This window comes from Pteropus alecto, unplaced genomic scaffold (genome assembly GCF_000325575.1).
Source record: "Pteropus alecto unplaced genomic scaffold, ASM32557v1 scaffold157, whole genome shotgun sequence".
In the NCBI taxonomy this organism is placed as follows: Eukaryota; Metazoa; Chordata; class Mammalia; order Chiroptera; family Pteropodidae; genus Pteropus; species Pteropus alecto.
In genome coordinates this window covers 997116-1019361 of record NW_006440626.1, presented here as the reverse complement: position 1 = coordinate 1019361, position 22246 = coordinate 997116, and the positions used below count along the sequence as shown (strand labels likewise).

General features: G+C 59.9%; 1 protein-coding gene across 3 annotated transcripts in view; it reads left to right on the top strand.

Moving 5' to 3' along the window:
- Positions 1 to 22246, top strand: part of ARHGAP8 (Rho GTPase activating protein 8) — a 48505-nt gene that overhangs the window by 10892 nt on the left and 15367 nt on the right. For 2 of the 3 annotated variants that reach the window (XM_025050609.1, XM_015593525.2), the window contains exons 2-8: positions 3850 to 3967; positions 4956 to 5099; positions 10863 to 10950; positions 14910 to 15041; positions 16098 to 16184; positions 19041 to 19139; positions 20173 to 20283. In XM_025050609.1, the coding sequence (XP_024906377.1) occupies positions 3931 to 3967; positions 4956 to 5099; positions 10863 to 10950; positions 14910 to 15041; positions 16098 to 16184; positions 19041 to 19139; positions 20173 to 20283 (698 nt within the window). In that variant the 5' untranslated portion in view covers positions 3850 to 3930. Of the gene's footprint in view, positions 1 to 3846; positions 3968 to 4202; positions 4358 to 4955; positions 5100 to 10862; positions 10951 to 14909; positions 15042 to 16097; positions 16185 to 19040; positions 19140 to 20172; positions 20284 to 22246 lie in introns of those variants that run through there. The other variant, XM_025050608.1, reaches the window with a different exon arrangement.

The window sequence follows — 22246 nt, the reverse complement described above, 5'->3', positions numbered from 1 at the left end:
GGTGTCCCCCACCTCTCCCCTGCTCTCTCCCCCTCCCTCCCTCTTTCTCTCTCTGTTTTATTTTTCTCTCCTTTACTCTCTCTTTTTAAAATAACATCAACTTTTAAAGAGGCCAGGCCAGTGGTCTTGTAGAATGTCTCATTCTAGATTTGTCTGATACGCCTCCCCACACACATGCCCTGTGGTGTCATTTCTCATGTCCTTTGATCCCTGAGGGGTATTTTCTGGGCGTTGGGCTGAATGTTCTGGGGTGCGGGGTGCTTTGGGTTGATGGTGTGTGTGTGCACACACACGCACACTCATGCTCACACACAATTGATTATGACCAGTACGTGCAATCTGATTATGACTTTATAAAATATGGGTGCATGTGGAAAAAGCGTGGAGAGGAATGGGCAGAAATAAAAATTGTACCCAGGGCTACGGGAGACTCCCCGCTCCTTAAATTAAGTCCTTCGATGTTGTCATGGTGCCGTAGTGCCCTTTAGGAATGAGCCATGGAGTGTGGGGCAGTCTGGGAGACATCGATTCACGGCAACGTGCAGCAGACCGGGTGCTGGAGAGTGGGTTATGTGCCCCGCACAGAAGCTTAGACCGAGGGAAGCGATGTCCTTGGGGGCCCTGCCGAATTAGTGTTGTCGGAGTGGCCTCTTCTAACTGCGTCCTGTGGCATGGAGAGGTCCAGGACCGTGTGCGGCTGGAGGGTTGAGGTCAGTCGATGATGAATGTGGACCCTTTGAATGTTATAGTCAGACAAAGTCCCATTGCTTGCCAGCAAAGATCACTCTTCAAAGGAAAAATATCAGCACTCATTCTGTCGGAAGCAACAGAGCATCTCTAACCCAAGCTGACGTAAGCAGAGGAGAGGATTTATCGTCCTTCGCATTCAGGTCCAGCTGGATCCAGGTGCACAGGCTTTTAGGGACTTTCCCCCCATCTCCTGCTCTGTCTTCTGCCGTTGGCGTCATTTTTCTCTGGTTCCATGTGGTGACCTTTGGTGGCTCCAGACCCATAGCCTCTCACATTTGGTTCAGCAAAAGAAATTTAAAAAGTATCTCTTCTCAGTAGTTTTTCTAGAAGTCTTAGAATTCACTCTTATTGGACCAGTTGCGGTCCTGTGGTCAACTGATCTCTGACTCAGGGACTTTGGTGCTGTGACTAGGCGCAAAGAAGGTCCTGCGTCCCATCCTTGGCGCCTGGAGTGGAGCGTCACCCAACGTTGCACGGGCTGCGCACTTGCATGTGTGCATGTGCACGCATGTGAGGGAGAGCATGTGTGCATGTATGCATGTGCAGGAGAGATACATGTGTGCTTGTGTATGTGTGTGATGAAGAGTGTGTGTGCATGTGTGTGTGCATGTGTGTAAGGGAGAGCATGTGTGCATTGTGTGTGTGCATGTGCACACATGTGAGGGAGAGCATGTGTATATGTGTGTGCATGCATGTGAGAGAGAGCATTGTGCGTGTGTGTGAGGGGAGCATGTGCATGCACGTGCACATGTATACATGTGTGAGGGAGAGCACGTGTGCATGCATGCATGTGCAGGAGAGATACATGTGTGTGCTTGTGCATGCGTGTGATGAAGAGTGTGTGTGCATGTGTGTAAGGGAGAGCATGTGCGCATTGTGTGTGCATGTGCACGTGTGTGGAGAGCTGCATGTGTATGAGGGAGCACGTGTGCATGTGTGTGAAGGAGCACTGTGTGTATGAGTGTGAGAGAGAGCATGTGTGTGTGCATTGTGCATGTGCATATGTGTGAGGATGAGCATGTGTGCGTGTGTGTGCACACGTGTGCATTGTACGTGTGCATGCATGTGAGGGGGAGCATGTGTGCATTTTGTGTGTGCATTGTGCATGTGCATATGTGTGAGGATGAGCATGTGTGCATGCGTGTGCACATGTGCATTGTACGTGAGCATGCATGCGAGGGGAGCATGTGTGTGCATGTGCGTGTGTGTGAGAGAGCGTGTGTGCATGTGTGTGCGTGCATGTGAAGGACAGAACGCATGCACATGTGTGCGTGTGTGAGAGAAAGTCGGTGACTTAGTGGCAGAGGAGGAGGGGATGCTGAGGGCCAAGAGGACAACTGTCCACTCTGTCCAGCCAAGAGCCCCTCCCTGCGGGGCTGCAGGCCTGGGCTCTGGCCATCGTCTAAGTCTATGGCGTCGTCCTGCTGGGCACGGCGTGGGCAGCCGGGGCCGGGAAGGCGGTGCCTCCCCTCCCCACGCGTGGCCTCAAGCGAGCTCCTCGCCCTCTGTCAGCTCCTAGACGTCTCCATAGAGGTTAACGGCCTCCCTCGGGCTGACCGGTTAGTGTTAGGGCCCCTCTCTCAGCCTGAGGCCTTTTGAAGATGTGAACCTGGGCACCCCCTGACTGTGCAGCCACCTGGGCGCCCCCGACTGCGCAGCCACCTGGGCGCCCCCCGCCCTGACTGCGCAGCCGGCCTGCTGTCATCGGCCCGCCCGTGGCCGTCTGAGTTCCAGCCGTACTGGTCTGTCGCTCTTGCCCCCCACCTGCCCCCGGGGACCTCCTCGAAGCCTTTCTTTTAATGTCATCGTCATTTCCCAGCAGTCTCTCCCCGCCGACTGCCAGACAAAACCAGAACCCACCAAAACTCACTGGATTTTCACAAGGCGGAACACACGTAACAGCACCCTGACCCGCAACAGGATGCGGCCAGCCCCGGGGCCCGCCCTGGCTCCCTGGCCGGTGTCCCGGGTAACAGCTTCGCAGTCCTACGGCGCTGCCCCCAACGGGCTGTGTGTCTGGGCAAGTGGCTCCCGCCACCGCCTGAGCTAACAGGGAACTCTCTCTGAAGAAAAAGAAGGCGAGGCATTGCAATTTCTCATGTGCATCAAATGTTCTCACACTATTAGTCATACTTTTTTAGTTTATAGAACCGTTTTATATTAAGAGCAATACAAGATTTTTCAAAAATGAACAGAGGACAAACATGGAAAAATAAATGGGTTTGCAAGCCCTAATCCCAGAACTCGGAAAATAGCATTTTAAAATAACGTTGCACATTTATTTTCGCTACTGAAAAACTGGACAGAACTCTAGGTGCTGTTTTCAGCCTGCTTTGTTAAGTTTTTAAAACACCTTTATTGAGATGTAACTCGCATAACGTACGATTCACCCATTTAAAACGTACAGTTCATTGGTTTTTAGTGTATCACAGATATGTACGACCACCACCCTAGTGAATTTTAGGACATTTTTGTCACCCGAAAAAAAAGAACCTGTGCTATTTGGCTGTCGCCTCCCTGGTCCCTCCTCCCTAGAGCCTCTGGCGGCCAGTAACTGCTTCCTCTCTAGGGAGCTGCCCGTCTCTGGCCTTTGCACATGAACGGAATCCGAGAGCATGTAGCCTCTCGTGTCTGGCTGCTTTCGCTTAGCGTAATAATTTCAAGGTTCGGCCACTTTGTAGCATGTGTCCGCGCTTTATTCCTTTCTATGGTTGTGTGCCATACCATCGTGTGGGTACACAGGGGTGTTTGTAGATTTACGCAGGTGTCGAAGCAGCGTCCCGGGCCCAGAATAATGGTTCGATGGCCCTTCGCTGTAATTATGATGACGTGCGGTGTAGCCATCGTCAGTTCTAAATGATCTTTGCAGACCCCTATTTCTCATCCGTAAAACGGGTCCAGGAGTAAGTGTGCATGTCTCTGAGGGGGTGGTGAAGCGGGCATGACGGGGTCCTGGGAGTGCCGTCCCCACTCCAGGTGTGCCCAGCCGCACTGCTCCGTGCCCTGCTCTCCCAGGTCACGGGGCTGGCTGGCGAGAGGGAGCCCTGTCCAGGGGACGCGTGCGAAGTGCCCCTCGGGTTCCGTGTGCTTCTCCCTCAGGGCGTTGGAAGGACCCGTGCCTGGATCCCCAAGAGGTGGCATCGTGACAGTGTGCCTGGGCCACCTGCCCACCAGCAGAGCATGTCCCGGCTGGACTTGGAGGAGTTGGCTGAAATAGGTACATGTTTTCCTCCCCTGGAGTCCCTCGGTGTCCTGTCCTTACAAAGACACCTGTCATTGGGGTCAGGCCCATCCTCGTCCAGCGTGACCGCAGTTTAACTAATTTCATCTCTAAAGACGCTTCCCAAACAAGGTCACATCGTGAGGTTCCGGGTCGGCGTGAGATTCAGAGGGACAGCTGGGGACCAAAGTCTGCCCCAGCCTGGAATCCAAAGCTCCCGTTCTTTTTCTAGCTGCAGACATTTCTGACGGAACCCTGCTTTGTTCCGTATGAGGGAACCACCTGCTAAAATCCAGCTTCGGAAGATGGCGCTTTCTTCCTGCCTCGTACTGCGGCGACCCAAGTGTCTGCCCTCGGCCCCTCCGTGGCTTCCTGCCAGCTGCCAGGGTCAGCATCTTTCAGAAAGGGCCTGAGTCAGAATTTGGAGCTGGGAAGTCGAGTTCGCTTACCCGCGCTCTCAGTTAGCAGGGCGACCTTGGGGAAGTTATTCCGCCTCTCCGAGCCTCGGCTTTTACTCCTGTCGGTGTGGAGAGCAATATCCTGCCCTCGGGTCTCATTGTGCTGCTTCCACGGTGCTGCCCACCGAATGGGTGCATAGTGGGTGCACAGGAGAGGTAGGCACATAGTAGGTATACAGGAGAGGCAGGTGTATAGTGGGTGCACACCGAGCAGGTACATCGTGGGTGCACAGCAGAGGTGGGTGCATAGTGGGTGCACAGCAGAAGCGGACGCATAGTGAACGCACAGCAGAGGTGGGAGCTTAGTGGGTGTACACTGAGTAGTACACAGTGGGTACACAGCAGAGGTGGGTGTCAAGTGGGTGCAAGGAGAAGAGTACGTAGTAGATGCACACTGAGTGGGTGCATAGTGGGTGCACATCTGCTAAATGGTGACTGTCCTATGAAAAGGCCTCAGGAGGCCCCCTCACTCTCCTCCTCCCTGGAGAGTGCAGCCGGCTTTCTCTAATCCTCACTGTCTGCCCTAGAGCTACAGAGAGATGAGGAGGGGGCAGCCGCACTGGATGCAGTGAGGAGACCCTCCGCGGTGCCCACGGCTGGCCAGGACCCTGCGCTGAGCATGAATCACCCCTTCTACGACGTGGCCAGACATGGCATCCTGCAGGTGGCAGGTGGGTCCCAGTTGGAGGGGTCCCCAGGAACACTGACCGTGCCAGCTTTCCTGTGGGAGGGCTCCTCGGGGCTCCTTCACTCCAGTGTGGCCGTGCCTACAGAATAGAAATGACCCTAGGAACAAAGGTGCCTGCCAGTGTTTTGAAAAAGCAAACGATGTACCTGTCAGACCATTGCCCAAGTGCTTTGAGAAGCCACCGGGCAGCATCCTGCCAGTCTTTACAGAGCAGAGGCCAAGGTCAAGTGGATCGCTTTAATAACCAGCGACACTGTTATGCTCTGCCACATGTCAACAGAAACAACAAATGTCTGCCAAAACTTAGAAGATGAGCCGCCCCACGCCCAGCGGGTGGTCAGACAGAAATCGGGCATTACTCTAGTTAGGCCTTTGTGGCCTGAGGGGTTGGGCCAACTGGGGTGTGTTTCTCACGTGGGCAGGGTCTTGGGGCTCTTCAGAGAAATAGAACCACTAGGTTACACATGAGAGGAGCTACGTAATAAGAATCGGCTGACACAGTTAGGGAGGCTGAGCAGTCCCATGACCCGCCACCTGCAAGCTGGAGTCTAAACGCCTGAAAACTGGGGACGCTGATGTCCCCAAGCGTCCGAGGGCAGGAGAGGACGGGCGTCCCAGCTCCAGCAAAGAGCAAGCTCGCCCTTCACCACCTTTTGCTGTCTTCGGGCCCTCGGAGGGTTGGGCGGGGCCGCCGCAGTGACGAGGACGGTCCTCTTTACTCAGCCTGCCAAACGTTGGTCTCTTCGGAGACAGCCTCACCGGCACACCCAGAAATAACGTTTCCCAGCCATCTGGGCATCCCTGAGCCCCGTCAAGCTGACACGTGGAATTAGCCACCACAGGCAGTCACCTTAACACGCCCACTTCTCTGCCCCCTGTGCCAAGCTTCGTCACTGTTAGCCCCTGTCCCCAAGGAGCTGGGTCTTGATGAGCAGAAAGGAACAGTTCTGCGTAGTTGGAGGCCCCAGACACACCCGTGGTAGACATTTCGGCTGCTCAGGGCGTGACGAGCATGGAGAGGATGGGGTTTCGACGGGCAGCCGGACATTTCAAGCCCTCAGTGTCCTTTTTAGAAAACCGTTAGCGTTTAGGCAGAAGGGATGGATGCTGGACTGGCTGTGGGGGCCGTGGACTCACAGGTCAGGTGCTCGCAAGAGGAAGGCAGGAAATGTAGTTCCTTTTCAGAAGGTAAAAAACCCGTTATTTATGTTAACATGTAATGGGTCTTTATTCTTTTAAAATCAACGAATAAATACTTAAAAGTTTCCTGGTTTAGTTTTCTAATATGGTATGTTTTTTATAGAAATAACCTATTTTTTTTTAAGACCTTAGAGGTCCTCAATAATTTTTAAGAGTAGGGACAGGTTCTGCGACCTGAAAGGTTTGATCTTTCTTGGTGAACGTCCCTTGTGCACTTAAAAAGAATTTTGTATTTCGGTTAAGTTGAATCTGACGACTGCCGTGGTGGTGGTTTGGCTGGACATGGAAAGAAAATGCCAAGTTCGTTGCCCTTGTGATTTTGGGGGAGCAGGGGGAGTAAAACGCCTTGGGAAGTAGCTCATCTTCACGGCTCAGCGTCACGCTAGTCCATGGCCCCTGCAAACAGTGGGTGCTCAGTAGTGCTAATGAACGAATGAGTGAATGAATCAGTGCTGTATACAGGCAGGATGCTTGTGGGGAGAAGGAACTTGGCCTGATGGGGCGCTGGGCTCCATCCCAGCTCCGCAAAGCTGCCTCCGTGCCTTTGCACGTGCTGTGCTCACGTGTGCAGACGGCGGGGTGCAGGGCTCGCGGCCTGGCCGGTGCCCCTCGTACCCTGCTGCTGGCTGAAAGACTTGTCAGGCGGGAGTCATCGTTCTGACTCTTACCTGCCTTTTTGCCACTGTCTCCACTCTGGGCCCCGCTGACCAGAGCTGCCGTGGCTCCGCCCCTCTCCCGGCCAGGTCAGGGCCCCCGCATCAGCAGTAGGTCTGAGGGGCATTGACAGGCCGTGCGCCCCCCACCCGCCACGGGCAAACCAGGAAACCAGGTCGGGAGGGAAGCGGGGCCTGTGTGCACGAGGCGGCCGCCGGCATCTGCTGAAGACCTACTGCGTCCGGGCAGTGCCAGGCGGGTTCTCGTTCTTGGATTCCAAGTTCCCGGGGTTTTCCGGGAGTCTGGTGTCAGGCTTCTCACTGGAAGTTTCCTGCTGCTCACCCTTGGCCCTGGGGTGGCCTTGCTGTCCTCCACTCGGCCAGCATTCCAGTGCCCACACCTGTCCCCCCTCCTCTGGGAAGCTCCCTCACACTGCTCCGAGTTCCCCGTGTCCCCCACGCTGCTCCCTGGGTTCCCCGTGTCCCCCACGCTGCTCTGAGTTCCCCGTGTCCCCCACGCTGCTCCCTGGGTTCCCCGTGTCCCCCACGCTGCTCCCTGAGTTCCCGTGTCCCCCCACGCCGCTCCGGGTTCCCCGTGTCCCCCACGCTGCTCCCTGGGTTCCCCGTGTCCCCCACGCTGCTCCCTGGGTTCCCCGTGTCCCCCACGCTGCTCCCTGGGTTCCCCGTGTCCCCCACGCTGCTCCCTGGGTTCCCCGTGTCCCCCACGCTGCTCCCTGGGTTCCCCGTGTCCCCCACGCTGCTCCCTGGGTTCCCCGTGTCCCCCACGCTGCTCCCTGGGTTCCCCGTGTCCCCCACGCTGCTCCCTGGGTTCCCCGTGTCCCCCACGCTGCTCCCTGGGTTCCCCGTGTCCCCCACGCTGCTCCCTGGGTTCCCCGTGTCCCCCACGCTGCTCCCTGGGTTCCCCGTGTCCCCCACGCTGCTCCCTGGGTTCCCCGTGTCCCCCACGCTGCTCCCTGGGTTCCCCGTGTCCCCCACGCTGCTCCCTGGGTTCCCCGTGTCCCCCACGCTGCTCCCTGGGTTCCCCGTGTCCCCCACGCTGCTCCCTGGGTTCCCCGTGTCCCCCACGCTGCTCCCTGGGTTCCCCGTGTCCCCCACGCTGCTCCCTGGGTTCCCCGTGTCCCCCACGCTGCTCCCTGGGTTCCCCGTGTCCCCCACGCTGCTCCCTGGGTTCCCCGTGTCCCCCACGCTGCTCCCTGGGTTCCCCGTGTCCCCCACGCTGCTCCCTGGGTTCCCCGTGTCCCCCACGCTGCTCCCTGGGTTCCCCGTGTCCCCCACGCTGCTCCCTGGGTTCCCCGTGTCCCCCACGCTGCTCCCTGGGTTCCCCGTGTCCCCCACGCTGCTCCCTGGGTTCCCCGTGTCCCCCACGCTGCTCCCTGGGTTCCCCGTGTCCCCCACGCTGCTCCCTGGGTTCCCCGTGTCCCCCACGCTGCTCCCTGGGTTCCCCGTGTCCCCCACGCTGCTCCCTGGGTTCCCCGTGTCCCCCACGCTGCTCCCTGGGTTCCCCGTGTCCCCCACGCTGCTCCCTGGGTTCCCCGTGTCCCCCACACCGCTCCGGGTTCCCTGTGTCCGTCAGGCACTGAGCTGCTCTGTTCCTGACCGGCTCTCACCCTTGTGAAGCCTGGATGCTCCACTTTCTGCCTCGTCTCAGCTGGGACGGAGCCTGCCCCAGGGCGGGGCCTCACCTGACCCATCGGGTCGTGACCCTTGCCCTCCTCATCAGTGTCAGCGGGCCGAAGTCAGGCCTCAGCCCTCGTGTCCCAGTGGCCTCGACCCTCCTTCCCACCAGCACCCCCATTCGGGGATGGCGTGTCTGCGTCAGACTCACCGCTGCTCTGCCCAGACCCCAGGCTGCTCCTCGGCCGACCAGGGAGCAGGTGCTCTGCCCTCAGCGAGGCCTGGCCCGTGGCCCCAGTTCCTGCATCATCCCTTCTCTCTGGAGGTCAGCCCTGTGTCTGGCCTGATGGGTGGGGCCCCCTATAGCCCCGTGTCCACCCGTCCAGCACAGCTGGCCGTGGGCTGGGTGCGGGGTCTGGGACACTGTGGTCCCTGGGAGGCAGCCTCTGAGTCCTTGGAATTTTCCCGGTGATGGGAGTAGCTGTGACTCATGATGGCTCATGCTAAAGAGGTGCCGAGCGGGGGACCCGGCTGCTGTGCCTGGAAGACCAGCCATAGAGGGATGGGACTCGTGACCCCCTGGGGGCTGGAGACCGAGTTCAGTCAGCTGCCAATGATTTAATCACCGATACTTCTGGATTGACGATTGACTCGTGATTCAGTCACACCTACACAGTGAAACCTCCTGTAACAACTGTGGACTCCTGGGCACATTGAGCCACCGTGGGTGGTGGTGACACGTCAGTGTTCCTGCCTCGCTGGGGACAGGGCATGGAGACTTCATGGCCAGGACCCCCACACCTCCCCCTGTGCACTGTCCCCCTTGGTTTGTCCTGATTTACTCTTTATAATAAACTGTATTCGTAAGTTCTGTGAGTTATTCTAGTGAATTCTCCATCACGAGGGGGTAGCAGGAGCCTCTGAATTTATACCAGCTGCTCAGAAGTGGGGTGGCCTGGGGACCCCTGTCTTGTAGCTGGTGCCTGAACTGAGGGCCGTCCTGTGGAAGACGATGCCCTTCACTTGTGACATGTGGCCCCTGTGACATGTGGCCCGACCTCGGGTAGAAGTCATTGCAGATATAGGTGTGGCTGCCAGGGGCCCCTGCTGAGGGCCCCCCACCGTTTCTCAGAGAAGTGCTTGTGGGGCTGGGGGAGACCCCACCTCCCCCACATCACTGTCTTTTCCACGGGCTGTGGGGCCAGGCGGGGCTGTGCCTGGCCTTTCCTGAGCTGAGCGCGCAGTGGGCCCTCAGCAAACACTTGTTGACCTGATCTTCCCTTTCCCACGTAATTTAGTGCAGGCGTCCCCAACCCCCAGGCCGTGGATCAGTACCAGTCTGTGGCCTGTTAGGAACCGGGTCACACAGCAGGAGGTGAGCGGTGGGCGGGCGAGCGAAGCTTCACCTGTATCCGCAGCCGCTCCCCAGCTCCAGCATCACCGCCTCGGCTCCGCCTCAGATCCTCAGGCGTTAGATTCTCATTGGACACTTCGTACTCCCAGGCACAGCCAGCAAAGGTTCTGTGTCCCCCAACCCCCACATTTGACAAGGGAAGCTCATGAAAGCGTGGATTTCAGAGCAACCCTTCCAACGGGCTTCGTACAGAGACAGGAAAGCGGGAGCAGAGTACCCCGGGGGTCCCGTGGAGTGGGGGGGCTGCTGCTTTCAGAAACGACAGCTCAGGAATCCCGAGCCCGTCAGCCGGGCTTCAGGCTCCTGGGAAGAACCCATGTGTCCTGAATGACAAGCAGGTGTCCTGTATGGGCAGCCGAGCAGGGACAGCAGAGCACAAACAATGATGCTCTATGCATACGCGTGTGCACACGTGTGTGTGTACGCGCGAGTGTGTGCCTGCGTGTGTGTGATCCTCATTACCTCTGAGAACCGGAGGGGTGAGAACGCTTAGCTGTCACCCTTTCTCACTTGCAGGGAACGTCTGAAAGCAGATGCGAATGCTGCTTTACAGCGAACACGAGTTTACAGTCACGTGCATTTCTAGAAGCGTGGCCTTATTCTCTTCCGGTTCCTGATAACCTTTAATCAATCCTTCAGTCCATTGATAAATGATTATCGGACATAATTGGAGCCTCAGGCATGAGCAGCTACCCCGGGTTCTTGGGCACAGGCGGTTAGACCGGGGGCCGGCCCTCCAGGACTACCTGCCCCACACTGTCCCCTGTGGGGCGGGCACAGATGTGCCGAGACGGCCACAGGGTGGCCTGGGTCATGAGGGACTCACACCTGTGTCTTCCTCCAGGGAAGGACCACCTCGGGAGACGCGTCATCACGTATAGCTGTTGCCGGATGCCCCCCTCCCACGAGCTCAACCACAGGCGTCTGCTGGAGTAAGTCCCGCCCTTCGCACACCCCGCCCTGTACACACACCCCTCCCCTGCTCTGTACCCCGCCCCCCACCCCCCGTGCACATCACTCAGCACAGAGGGGATGTTCCAGGTCAAAGGCTAACATATGCAGATTGACTCGCAGGTCCCCAGACGATGCCAGTTGCCTTCAGCCCAGGGAGGTGGCAGGTCCCCAGGCCTGAGCTCGGGCCCTGGGCCTTGGGCCCTTTGAGGTCGTGCTGTGTCCCTCCTCAGGAAGCCCCGAGCCCTCTGCATTCACTCAGGTTCCTGCTGCTCAGAGGGGAGCGCCTCCCACTTACCTGCGAGTGGCCTCGGCCACCATCACCCGTCCCTTGCCATCAGCATCTACATGCTCTGTGTGACAGCCACGCTGCCCCCAGGGATGGAGCTGGGAGTTGGCAAAGTGCCAGTGCAGCTCTGCCCAGAATCACTGCCCAGGCGAGCAGGTGACCGTGGACGGTGACAAGCTCCGTCTGGGTAGAGGAAGCCACGTTCTAAGGGCAGCTCCTGCTCTGCAGGCCGTCGTGGCTGCGGTTTCAAGCCAAGTGTCCTCCTGTCCAGCAGGTCACGCCGGGAGCTGAGTCCCCGCCCCGTGACCTGCGGTGGCCGAGGGGCCGGTGTGACTTACCGTGAACCCCACGTTCGGGGCGTTTCCTGCACCCGCGGGGCTCACGTGGGTGTTCCGTGCCTTGGCCTCTGCTCCGTGACAACGTGCTGGTTCTGCTTTACTTCCCATGGCCAAACCCCAGCCCACCTCTAGGCGTCCCTGGAAACGTTCTCCTGCCCCTGTGAGGGCCGGAGAGGCATGCCGGCTGCCTGGGTGGCCTTGCTCACTGCCGGGGACAGCTCGGACGCCGCCAAGGTCCGATAAGGCCAGCCAGCCTCCCACTCACCGCACCGTGCAGAGCGGCCGCGGCCTCAGGCCCCGCCCTGAAATGGACAAAGGCGTGGTCATAGAAGCACCCGGAAGCCTTTGGGCCAGTCTGACCCGAGCATCCGATCTGGTCCCTTAGAGAACCGCCACCTGCGCTGAAGACACCGTGCTGACGGCGGGAACCTTGCTGGCCGTGGCTGCTCGGGAGACGCTTCAGCTGGTTCTGCTGCCACATGGCGGGGTCTCCATGGAATTCACCAGGCGAGCCAGGATCCCGGGGGCAGGTGACCCCGGGTGGCGAGCTGGCCTTCCTGAGGGAGCCGAGGCTCTCTGCAGCCCGGGCTCAGCGCCAATGGAGACCCAGGCAGAGAGGGACGTCCAGTTCAGGGCAAGGACTTATCACACTCTGGTCAATCTGTTCCTTTTGTGGCATCAAATAATCCATGACTTAGGGGTCAGCCCTCACGGAAGGTGCCACTGCCGGGCCAGGGCTATGTTCAGGATTCGTTTTCTTGCAAAGGCAGAAGCATGCCCGGCAGACAGACAGACAGACAGCAGGCTGGCGGCCGCTTTCTCCCGGGGCGGCGAGACTGTTTCGAAACTGGCTGGAGGCCGTGGTCGCACCACATCGTGAATGCGCTAAATGCCACAGAGGACGAGGTCGCTCGCCTTCAGGCGGGTCACGTGCTGTGATGAATTTCACCAAGAAGTACCTGTGACAACGTCGGAACTTCGTGCCCTTCCCTGCACCCGCCCGAGAAGCCTGCCCTGGCAGACACGGAGGTGTAAGCACGGCCTCGGCGAACAGTCGCTCAGGTTGTTCACTGCACAAGGGCATCAGGCGAGGCGGCCGCCTGGAGGAGGGAGCATCTTTTCCCGATTTAGACGAAGGGGCCCTGTGGGCTTCTCGACTTCACGGGGAGGAGCCCTGAGCCTTAGCTTTTCCACGACCTTTCAGCAGAAATCAACTCCAGGAGCATCGCCTTCCCCGTCCACCTCCAAACGGTGGCTTTCCTGTGGCCAGGTGTTTGCTGTTTTTGAAACGGATGAAGAAGAAAGTCCACATCTTTGCAGCTCAAACAGCGATTTGGTTTCTGACTTCCTAAGCTGAGCGCGCATGGCACACGTGCTCAGACACGGAGAAGAACCCAGCAAGCTCCACGGGAAGAGCCGGGGGCACGCTGGGCCGGGGCAGGGCGGCCGCCTCTACGGGAAGTGGCCACTGTGGGCAGCGAGCCGGACAAAGACATCCCCCGGTTTCCTTTGTCTTGAAAAAGAGTCGACAAAGGCAAAAGGGGCCATCGTCCCGGAAGTGATGGGGGGTCCTCGGCGGCCGGGGACTCTGCGTGAAACCGGGCAGCTTCGTCTGGGGGCGGTCTGGCGGGCCCCGCGGTGCAGGGTGGACTTGGCGAGTTTCGCCCCCGACAGCTCGGTGCAGAGGGTGGTGAGACCGTGGGCCAGAGAGCGTCTGGGTGTGGAAGTCGCCTCCACAGCTGCTGAGCCGAAATCGCCCGCCGCGTGAGGTCAGCTTCGTGTGACTTTTCTACTTCAAGGTGGACGGTGGTTGGGAGCACGTGGCTTTCTGGGGTCGGGCCGTGTGGGTGAGAGTGGACGCTGGGGCCACACAGCTCTGCTCGGACCCTGGTTCTGCCCCTACCTGGTTTTCCTCTGCCGGCCTTGGCTGACTCCAGTAAAATGGCTTAACGGCACCCGTCTGGGTCATTGGGAGGACCGAGTGAGGGGCAATGTCTGAGGCTGGCAGTCCCCGTGGTCAGCGCTCTGGGCAGAGGGCCCTCCGCCATTGCTGAGAAATCAAACCAGCAGCGCAGAAGCTGACACCCTTTCGCACAAGGTGAAGGTCGCACTGCAGAGTGGCCTCAAGGAGGGGCCAGCCGAGCGCTTGCAGACAGGGCGGAGGCTCTGGCGTGTTCTCCTGCAGCGGTTCTGGGGGTGTGTGTCCACCCCTGGACCCCAGAGCTCCCGACCGGCTATGTTTGTCCGGCACACAGTGAGAGCAAGTGACTCCCAGCCACGGCCTCGGAGAGACCGGCCTGACCTCCCGGGGCCGTGCCAGGCGGGCCTGCTCTGCAGACGTGCTTCTGGGTAACGACACGGCAACCTGTCGAGCGCTGTGTTGGGAGCCGCAGCCCAAACGATGCTGGGGTTTGGGACAGTCCTCGTGCAGCTCATCCTGCAGACGGCCGGACGAGGCCTTTTCTGGCAGGTCCAGGGGAGGACCAAGGCCTGTGCCACCCGTAGACGTGACCATGGAGACTTGTAGAGCCTGGACTGTGGACGAGGCCAAATGACAGACGGAGAGCCGAGTCGAGATCCTGCTCTAACACCAAAAACCGTTAGGAGCTGATCCAGAAAGAAATAATTGCTTCTGGAAACGCGCAGGTGTCCCAGTCGGGGTGTCCTGGGTTTAAATCCCGGCTCGTCCTCTGCGTTCGTCCCCGGTGGCCGTTCCAGCAAATCGCTGAAGACCAGACGGCGTAAAACCACAGGGATGGATCCTCTCGCCCTTACGTCCTGCGGTGGAGTCTGAGCCCGGGCTGTGGGCGGGGCTGCTCCGGGAGGGCCCTTCCTGGCCTTCTCTGGCTTCTGTCAATCACCCTTTACCTCCTGGGCTGGGCCGCGTCCCCTGCGCGCTGCCTCCGTCCCCACAGCGGCCGTGTTCCCGCCATGCCGTTCACGCTTCACGCCTGCCGTGCCGTTGCGTGTAGAGCCCACGTGGATGATCCAGATTAAGCTCCTCTTCCCAGGACCCTTCACTTAATCACACCTGCCGAGGCCCTTGTCCAGGCAGGTCCCAGGGGCTTGACGTGGGTGTCTTTTGGGGGCGACGCCCAGCCTACCGCACCCACTCACCAGCCATGTGACCTTGTGTAAGTGACGAACAATGTCCCTGAGTCTCAGGGGTCGTCTGACAGACGGGGACCAGGCCCCCGGACGGGCGGGGCCTCCATGCAGCCCGGCGACCCCGACTTCCGCTGTGGGGGAAGCCGCTGGGTTTGCCAGCTGTGCGGGGGCGGCTTCCGAACCCGAGTCTGCGCTTCGTCCCCAGGTACCTGAAGTACACGCTGGACCAGCACGTGGCAAACGACTACATCATCGTCTACTTCCACTGCGGCCTGAGCAGCCAGAACAAGCCGTCCCTACGCTGGCTCCAGGACGCCTACCAGGAGTTCGACAGGAAGTGCGTGCCCGCCAGCCCTCCCGTCCTCGAGTGGACCCCGGGACTGAGGGGTGGGCTGAGACACAAGGGGTCACGGCAGTGCAGTGGGCAAGGGCAGGATACCAGGGGCCGAGCCCGGCGGTCGAGTGACCGAGCCTGCAGTAAGTGGGGTCACCTTCTTTCGGGGCCAGGAGCTCTGTCCAGCGTTGTCAGGAGGGCAGGGTGGACGCACGCGTTCTCACAGGGCCTGACGGTCAGGACTCCAGTTAGGTTTTTGTCACACCTGCCCAGCTGCTGACCACACACAAAGGAACAGGCGGAACCGTGTTCTCGTAGAAGAGCATTTCTGGACGCTGATGTGCGAACCGCAGACCGTTTTCACACGCCGTGCTGTGAACTATTATTTTAACTTTTTTCAACCCTATGAAAATGAAAGCCCTTCTGAGCTTGCGGGCAGTGCAGAAGCAGGTGGCAAGCTGGGCCTGGCGTGACGCCGGCCCCACGGCCACCCCGCTGGCCCTCTCTGCCCCAACGTGCCCAGCTGCCTCTGTCCCCACCCTGGGTGGATGCCAGCTGCCTCCGTTCAGCCTGATGTCTTCAGACTGAATTATTCGGGAAGGAGGGAGGGAGGCAAGCGAAGAGGCACCTTGTTTTTAAGTGGGTGCCTAGCACCCCACTGTTGGCGCCCTATGGCCCACCCCACAGCCTGCTGTGAGCAGACCGTGAGCTGCCTGTTCACCCCAGATCAATTCCTAGCAGAGAGGGGGGGTGAAGGTGTCTGTGAAGTTTACGTTTCGAGAGCTGTTGCCACATTGCCCCCCAGTACGCGTCCCCTGCCCCCAGCCCCAGAGTGAGTGGGGGCTCCAGTCTCGCAAACCGTAAAGTGCCGTGTGCACGCCTGGGGGCGGCGGTGGGCGGGGGTCCTGGTTTTCCTGAGTTCGAACCCTTTCTAAGTTTGGTTCTGTGCCCTTTAATCGGCTCCGGCGAAGGTTCTGAGGCCCGCGGCCGAGGCGGTCCTTCGATGCGGGGCGTGTGGCCGCATCTCGTGCTCTGAAGTCACCTTGCCTTCTCTCCCAGGTACAAGAAGAACCTGAAGGCCCTCTACGTCGTGCACCCCACCAGCTTCATCAAAGTCCTGTGGAACGTCTTCAAACCGCTGATCAGGTACACGGGCACGCATACCCGCGCTCACACACGCACACGAGCATGCACACCCGTACCCCGTAATTCCCAGATTGCTCTCTGAGGCCCACCCCCACTTTCGAGCCCCCTCTGTGCTCTGGACCACTCTGGGACTCGAGGAGGAAATTCCCGGCATGTCTCGTGGTGTGAGGTGACAGTAGAGGCACCCAGTGCCACCCACTCAGCACACAGAGTCCCGAGCCCTGCAGAAGCGAGCAGGCGCGAGCGGGCGCGTTTTCCAGGCGGTGGTGGGCCCGGTAGAATCACCACTTTGGGGGCGGCCTCGTGGGGTGCTCTGAGATGCCCTCCCTATTAATAAACCCTGCCCGACCCTCGAGTCAGGTCGGGAGGTCGTGGAAGGCTTATGTCCGATGGAGAACGGAAGTCACTTTAGGAGGTGGCACGTCATCAGTGTCAGGCCTGCTTTTCCAGGAAGCCCGCGTGCGGCCCTGGGCCTGGGGTCACACGTGGGTCTCCTGTCCGCAGGCTCTGCTGGGGAACTCCTGGAACGGGTCACTCGGCGCCCGTTGAGCAGGGGAGAGATTTGGGTGGCCAGAGCGCTCGTTCATTTGACTGGAACCTCTGTCAGTCTCCACCTGGGCGCTGGGATCACAGACTCGCGCCCACTGGGGAGGGGGCAGTTCGCCCGTCTGTTTTGTCATTTGACCAGGACCAGCACGCTGGTGCCAGTCCTGGTGACCCGACTGCCCAAAGGACCTTCAGATGTCCTGTCAATTGGTGCTGGCATCCGCTCTGTAAAACCTCTGAGTTCTAGAAACCTCTAATGTTCTTGAAAAACAAAAAAACCAAAAACGCTCGTTCCTGCTGTGTTTGCAACACAGCCTAGAGGATGTGGAGATGCCGGAGCCAGACCACCTGGGCTCGACTCCGCGCTGTCCCCGACTGCCCGTGACCCAGGGCAAGAGACGCCCTCGCGCCCTGCCTCGGTTTCCCCGTGTGGCTGGCGACGCTGCTCCAGTCATTCTCTTGTTATAATGTTCGCCGACGTCACAGCCACGGAGCGTCTAGAACGGTCTGCCAACAGATGCTCGGTGTTGGCTGCTGGTGTTTAGAAATGTCCTATTGTGCTCGTGTGATTAATGTAATCATGGTGGCTTATGTACCTTATGGGCCAGGCGCCCCAGAACAGTCCTGCGAAGTCAGCTGTGCTTTCCCTATTCCGGAGCAGAGGAGGTTGGCGCTCAGAGAGGTTATGGAGCTTGCCCGAGGTCACACGGCACTAAGGGCTCGGCTGGGATTCCACCTCCAGCCCGTGTGGTGCTGCCCCTTACCCTGCCTCAGGCACAGACATGAGCAGGAGCCAGGAGAGGCCCACAGGAATTGGGGTCAGGGGCCCTGGAGTCCATCTGAAGATGGAGGGGGTGCATATGATGGGGGATGGCCCCGGGGGCCTGCCCCACCCCCCGACTCAGGCCCTCTGGGGCTAGGACCTGGCACACACCACAGACCTGCCTTGGGGTCCCTGGGCGAGCTGCCCCAAGGTTCTTTCGGGGGTGTAAGGCAGGAAGCAGGGTCCTGCTTGCATCTGCGGACACTGGTGCCCAGCCCTGCTGGTCGGCCGGAGACGGGCACCGGAAACACAGGGAGAAGAACGAAGGGGACCCTCGCGTCGGCATGAGGGGCTTCCCCGCAGCTCCGAAGCCGACGCCTGTCCCGTCTTCCGTGGCAAGGCCCCCCTCGGTCCCTCAGGGCTGGTGGCTGGGGGTCTGGCACCCTGTCTGAGTCCCCCTCATCCACTAGGGGGAGCCCGTGCGCGTGGCTGGGCCTCGGGCGGCTCTGGGCTCTAGCGGGCTCGGGATGGACCAGCTCAGTTTGGGTTTCGCAGGATGAGGAGGTTCTAAAAACGTGGACGGATAAAGCCTGCGGTAGCCATGTGGTGTCACAGGCCAGGAAGTCGTCTAAGAGGGCACGTCCCGTGCTAACCGTCCTCCGCACACGGAAGCAGAGGGGACATGAGGAGGTGACGGAACGCTGTCACCTGGGTGCGGAGGTGCCGTCGTGCTGTACACACGAGTCCAGTCGTGGACGTGAACCACGTGCCGCTTTGCGTAAATTGGTTAACTTCAGTGAAGCCGTGGAAACGAGTAGGTGGTGACCACTGCGGGCCGGGCGTTGGCCGAGCGCTTCTCACCATTGTGTCCCCACCTCGCAGCACGAGGAACCGAGGCTCGTTGATAGCGGTGGACATGGGTAGTGACGTCTGCCAGGCGTCGGACAGTGGACCGGTCACGTACATAGTCTCACTTAGGAGGGAGACGCCCCGTTTTCAGAGGGACAGTGAGGCCCCACAAGGTGGGTGAGTCGATTCGGCCAGGGCTAAGTCTGGCCTTGCAGCCGCGCTCACCCCACTGTGGTCCCCTACCGAGTGACACTGCCCTGGAGAGCAACCCCAGAGGACTCGGACGTGGTCCCTGCCCTCAGGGGACCCTCCCAGAGAGAGGGGATCCGTGTGGGAAGCTGCGTCTGCTCTGGGCCGCCCTCTCCGCCCCCTCGGCCCGCCGGCCCCCAGGCCATCGCCTGTGTCTATGCGAATTCACATCAGATCGAAACTGGAGGCAGGTATTTATTTTTATGCAGATGAGACTCTCCAGGGTGTTTGCTGCGTCCGAGACCTTATGAAAGCAGGACGAGACCTTATGAAAGCAGGACGTCTGCCCACGTGCGAGGCGCCTGTTACATCTGGTTCTAAGTCCTGTCGGCAGCTGGTTCTCACTGTGGAAAATGCCAGCATCCTCCGGTCTCCTGATGCCCCGCCCCAGTGCCTGGCCTCTCTACTGCCGCCTAATCGTTTTTACTCTCTTGCTTTTTCTTGTTCAGTCACAAGTTTGGGAAAAAAGTCACCTATTTCAACCATCTGAGTGAGCTCCGTGAACACCTCCAATGCGACCAGCTGGTCATCCCCCCGGAAGTTCTGCGGTGAGTCGGACCCCGCTCCGAGCAGCGCAGACCACGCCTGTGTGTTCGCCGGTCTCGGTCCCGTCCCGTGCATGTCGAAGCCGTACTTGCCAGTGGGCCGGCCGGATCCCGCTCGAAAACCGGCGGCATCCACAAGGATGCGCAGGAAAGATGCGGGCGCCTGACTCAGAGAAGCAAGGCCGAGGGGGGTCGCGGGCACTGGTGCCCCCCTCCCATGGTCTCTCATGGAGGGCGGGGGGCAGAAGGAGCCCAAGAAGCTGTGTGGCGGCCCAGGCCTTACAGCCAGCGCAGGGCAGGGCCCAGTCCAGCCAGCCTCTGACCCTGCCTGGGTACCCTCTGCCCGTTGCATCGCCCTCTGTGGGAAGCCCCTCTGAGGGAGCAGGGCACTCACCAGGCTGCCTGCAGGTGAGGATGCAGGCTTACAAGGAAATGGAGATGTCCAGCTCCCTCTGGGCACCAGGGTACTGCGGTGCTAGGGAGATGGAGCTGCGTGCCCTGCCCTCAGGACCCTCCCAGGGAGTGGGGACCACCAGGCAGTGACGACAGGGGCTGCGGGGGCCGCTGAACCCAGCCGGGGAGGGGACAAGTGGGGAGAGGATATCTTGGAAGGCTTCCAGGAGGAGGTGACTCCTGAAGTGAGTTTCAAGGGGACAGTTGGCTGTATCAAGCCAGGGAAGGCTGTTTTCAGCAGAGGGAAGTCCCTGTGCAGATGCACAGGGGTGACATGTTGGCCAGGGATTGGCAGGAGAGACTGGACATTTGACAGGGCTTAGGCCATCCTTCCTGCCTTTTGTGTGAGCACCCATAGCAATGGGGGACTGTGTGTGTGTGTGTCTGTGTGTGTGTGTGTGTGTGTGTAAGAGACAGACAGAGGGTGGTGTGCCTCGTGGGCCCCGAAGGATGAGACACCAGGGCAGGGCATCCTGCAGACATTCGTGGGGCGTTTGGGCCGCAGATAGCTCCCGGAGACGGCCCCTCGTGGCCGAGGCTGCTCCCCTGCCAGGTGAGAGCTGGGCTTCCACTGTGCCCACAGGTATGACGAGAAGCTGCAGGACCTGCAAAGGGGCAGGCCGCTCCCCCCCGCCAAGACGCCACCACCGCGGCCCCCTCTGCCCACCCAGCAGTTTGGCGTCAGTCTGCAATAGTAAGTGAGCCCAGGACGAGGCTCTGGTTTCTTCCGGGGGACCGGGGAACGCTTCTGTGTGCGGGGACGTTTCCCCCAGACTTTCACCTCCAGTAGCCGAGCCTGACCCTGTGGGAGAACGGAAGCACGAGCTTGTCATCGAGGCCGAGCTCCCGCCGCTGTGCGTGTCTGTGCGTCCGCGGGCAGGGGACCCAGCCGTGGGCAGACGGCTAGGGACCTGGGGTTCTGACCCTAGCTTTCACCACTGCCGCTCACAGGCGGTTCTGGCCCCTGACCCCCAGGCCAGGCCCGGATGCTCCCCACCACCTTGGAAGTGACGCGTGGCCCCGGGCCTTGCTCGGGCCCGCGGGACAGGAGCGGGCCTGGCACGGTCACGTCGGCGGGGAGCGTAGGAGCCGGCGTGCAGTTTGCCTCTCACGGTGACGGGGGCCGGGCTGGGATGGCGCCTTGCCAGCCTGCACCCCTGTGTGACCGCAGTGCACCTCCCGCCGACATCCACGCCAGACACAGGGCACCAGTGAGAAGTCACTTCTGTCGGGCTCAGCTGCTGTGATTTAGGGACCGTCGTCGCTGCGGCATACGCGTCCTTCCTGACTGCTCTTAGCCGCATGACCTTGAACTCCCTCCCTCTCTCAGCTTGCTTCCTTATTTCTGAAACGAATGAGTTGGATGATATGATCTTTAACCTTTAACAATTCCTCGTAAAGGATTCTGGACCACCCATCCAGGCCAACTTCTCTTTTAAGACGCATCTCAGTGGCACCTCCTCCAGGAAGCCTTCACTGAGGCCGCAGACTGCACACAGGCCCCCTCCATCGCAGCCCCAGTCCGAGCAAGCTGCCCCGGGGAGTCACTCCGGCTGGTTCCCCCCACTCGGCCGTGAGCCCCTGTCTTGCTCTGCTTCTGGCAGTAGGCCAGGCACCGAGGCACCTGGAGTGACGGAGGACAAGGATGAGGCTTCATCCCACAGCCATGTGGGGCGATTGGGTCCGATCTGTGCGACGTGCAGGACACCAGAGCCGGAAGGGTGGTGGTGGACCCCGAGAGCAGTTTGCTCTGTTCCACCTAAATTAGTCATTTCTTGTCGGGAACTTGCATGCGATTTTCTTACGTAAAAATCTGATACTGAGTTCTATGCTGGATGAAACACCGTGAAGGGTTGAAAAATGAGAGGCATCTGGGCCACAGGGTTGGGGGACACTTACCTGCCACCCCGTACCTGTCCCCTGTCCTTCCTGAGGCATGTGGGTGCAGGGGCTCTTCGTTGTCCTCTCCGATGTGCTGTGGGGCTGCAGCAGAGACAGGCACGGCCCTGGGGACCCCTGTCTTTCTTCTCGGCCTCGAGTGAAGGAGAGTGTGGTGGGCAGAATAATGAACCCCAAGGACGTCCACATCCTGTTTCCGGAACCTGTGAATATGTCTCCTTACATGCAGAAGGGGCTTGGCAGGTGTGATGAGGTTAAGGATCTTGGGATGGGGAGTTACTCTGGATCATCCAGGTGGCCCAGTGTCATCTCAAGGTCGTTATAGGAGGGAGGCAGGAGGGCTAGAGTCACGGGAGACGTGAGGACGGAAGCAGGAAGCAGAGGTCGGGCTATTGCGATGCCATGAGCCAAGGAATGCAGCCACCTTAGAAGCTGGCAAACTCAGGGAGCAGATTCTCCCCAAGACCCCCAGGAAGAACACAGCCCCGCTGACCCATCTCACACCTCTGAGCCCTGCAGAAGCGTGAGGTAATGAACTTGTGTTGTTGTGAATCACCCTGTTAGTGGTGATTAGTTCCTGTGGGCCCAGGAAACGAACATGGAGCAGTGAGAAGTGGGTAGTTGTGTGGTGTGTGGGGGAGGGGGCTGTGCCAAAACCTTGTCCCCAGGGCCAGGCAAGTGTGCCTCCAGGCATGGGATGAGAGTGAGGAGGGCGGGGCCTGGCCTGCAGGGGGGGTGGGGCGGAGGTCTCTGCAGCC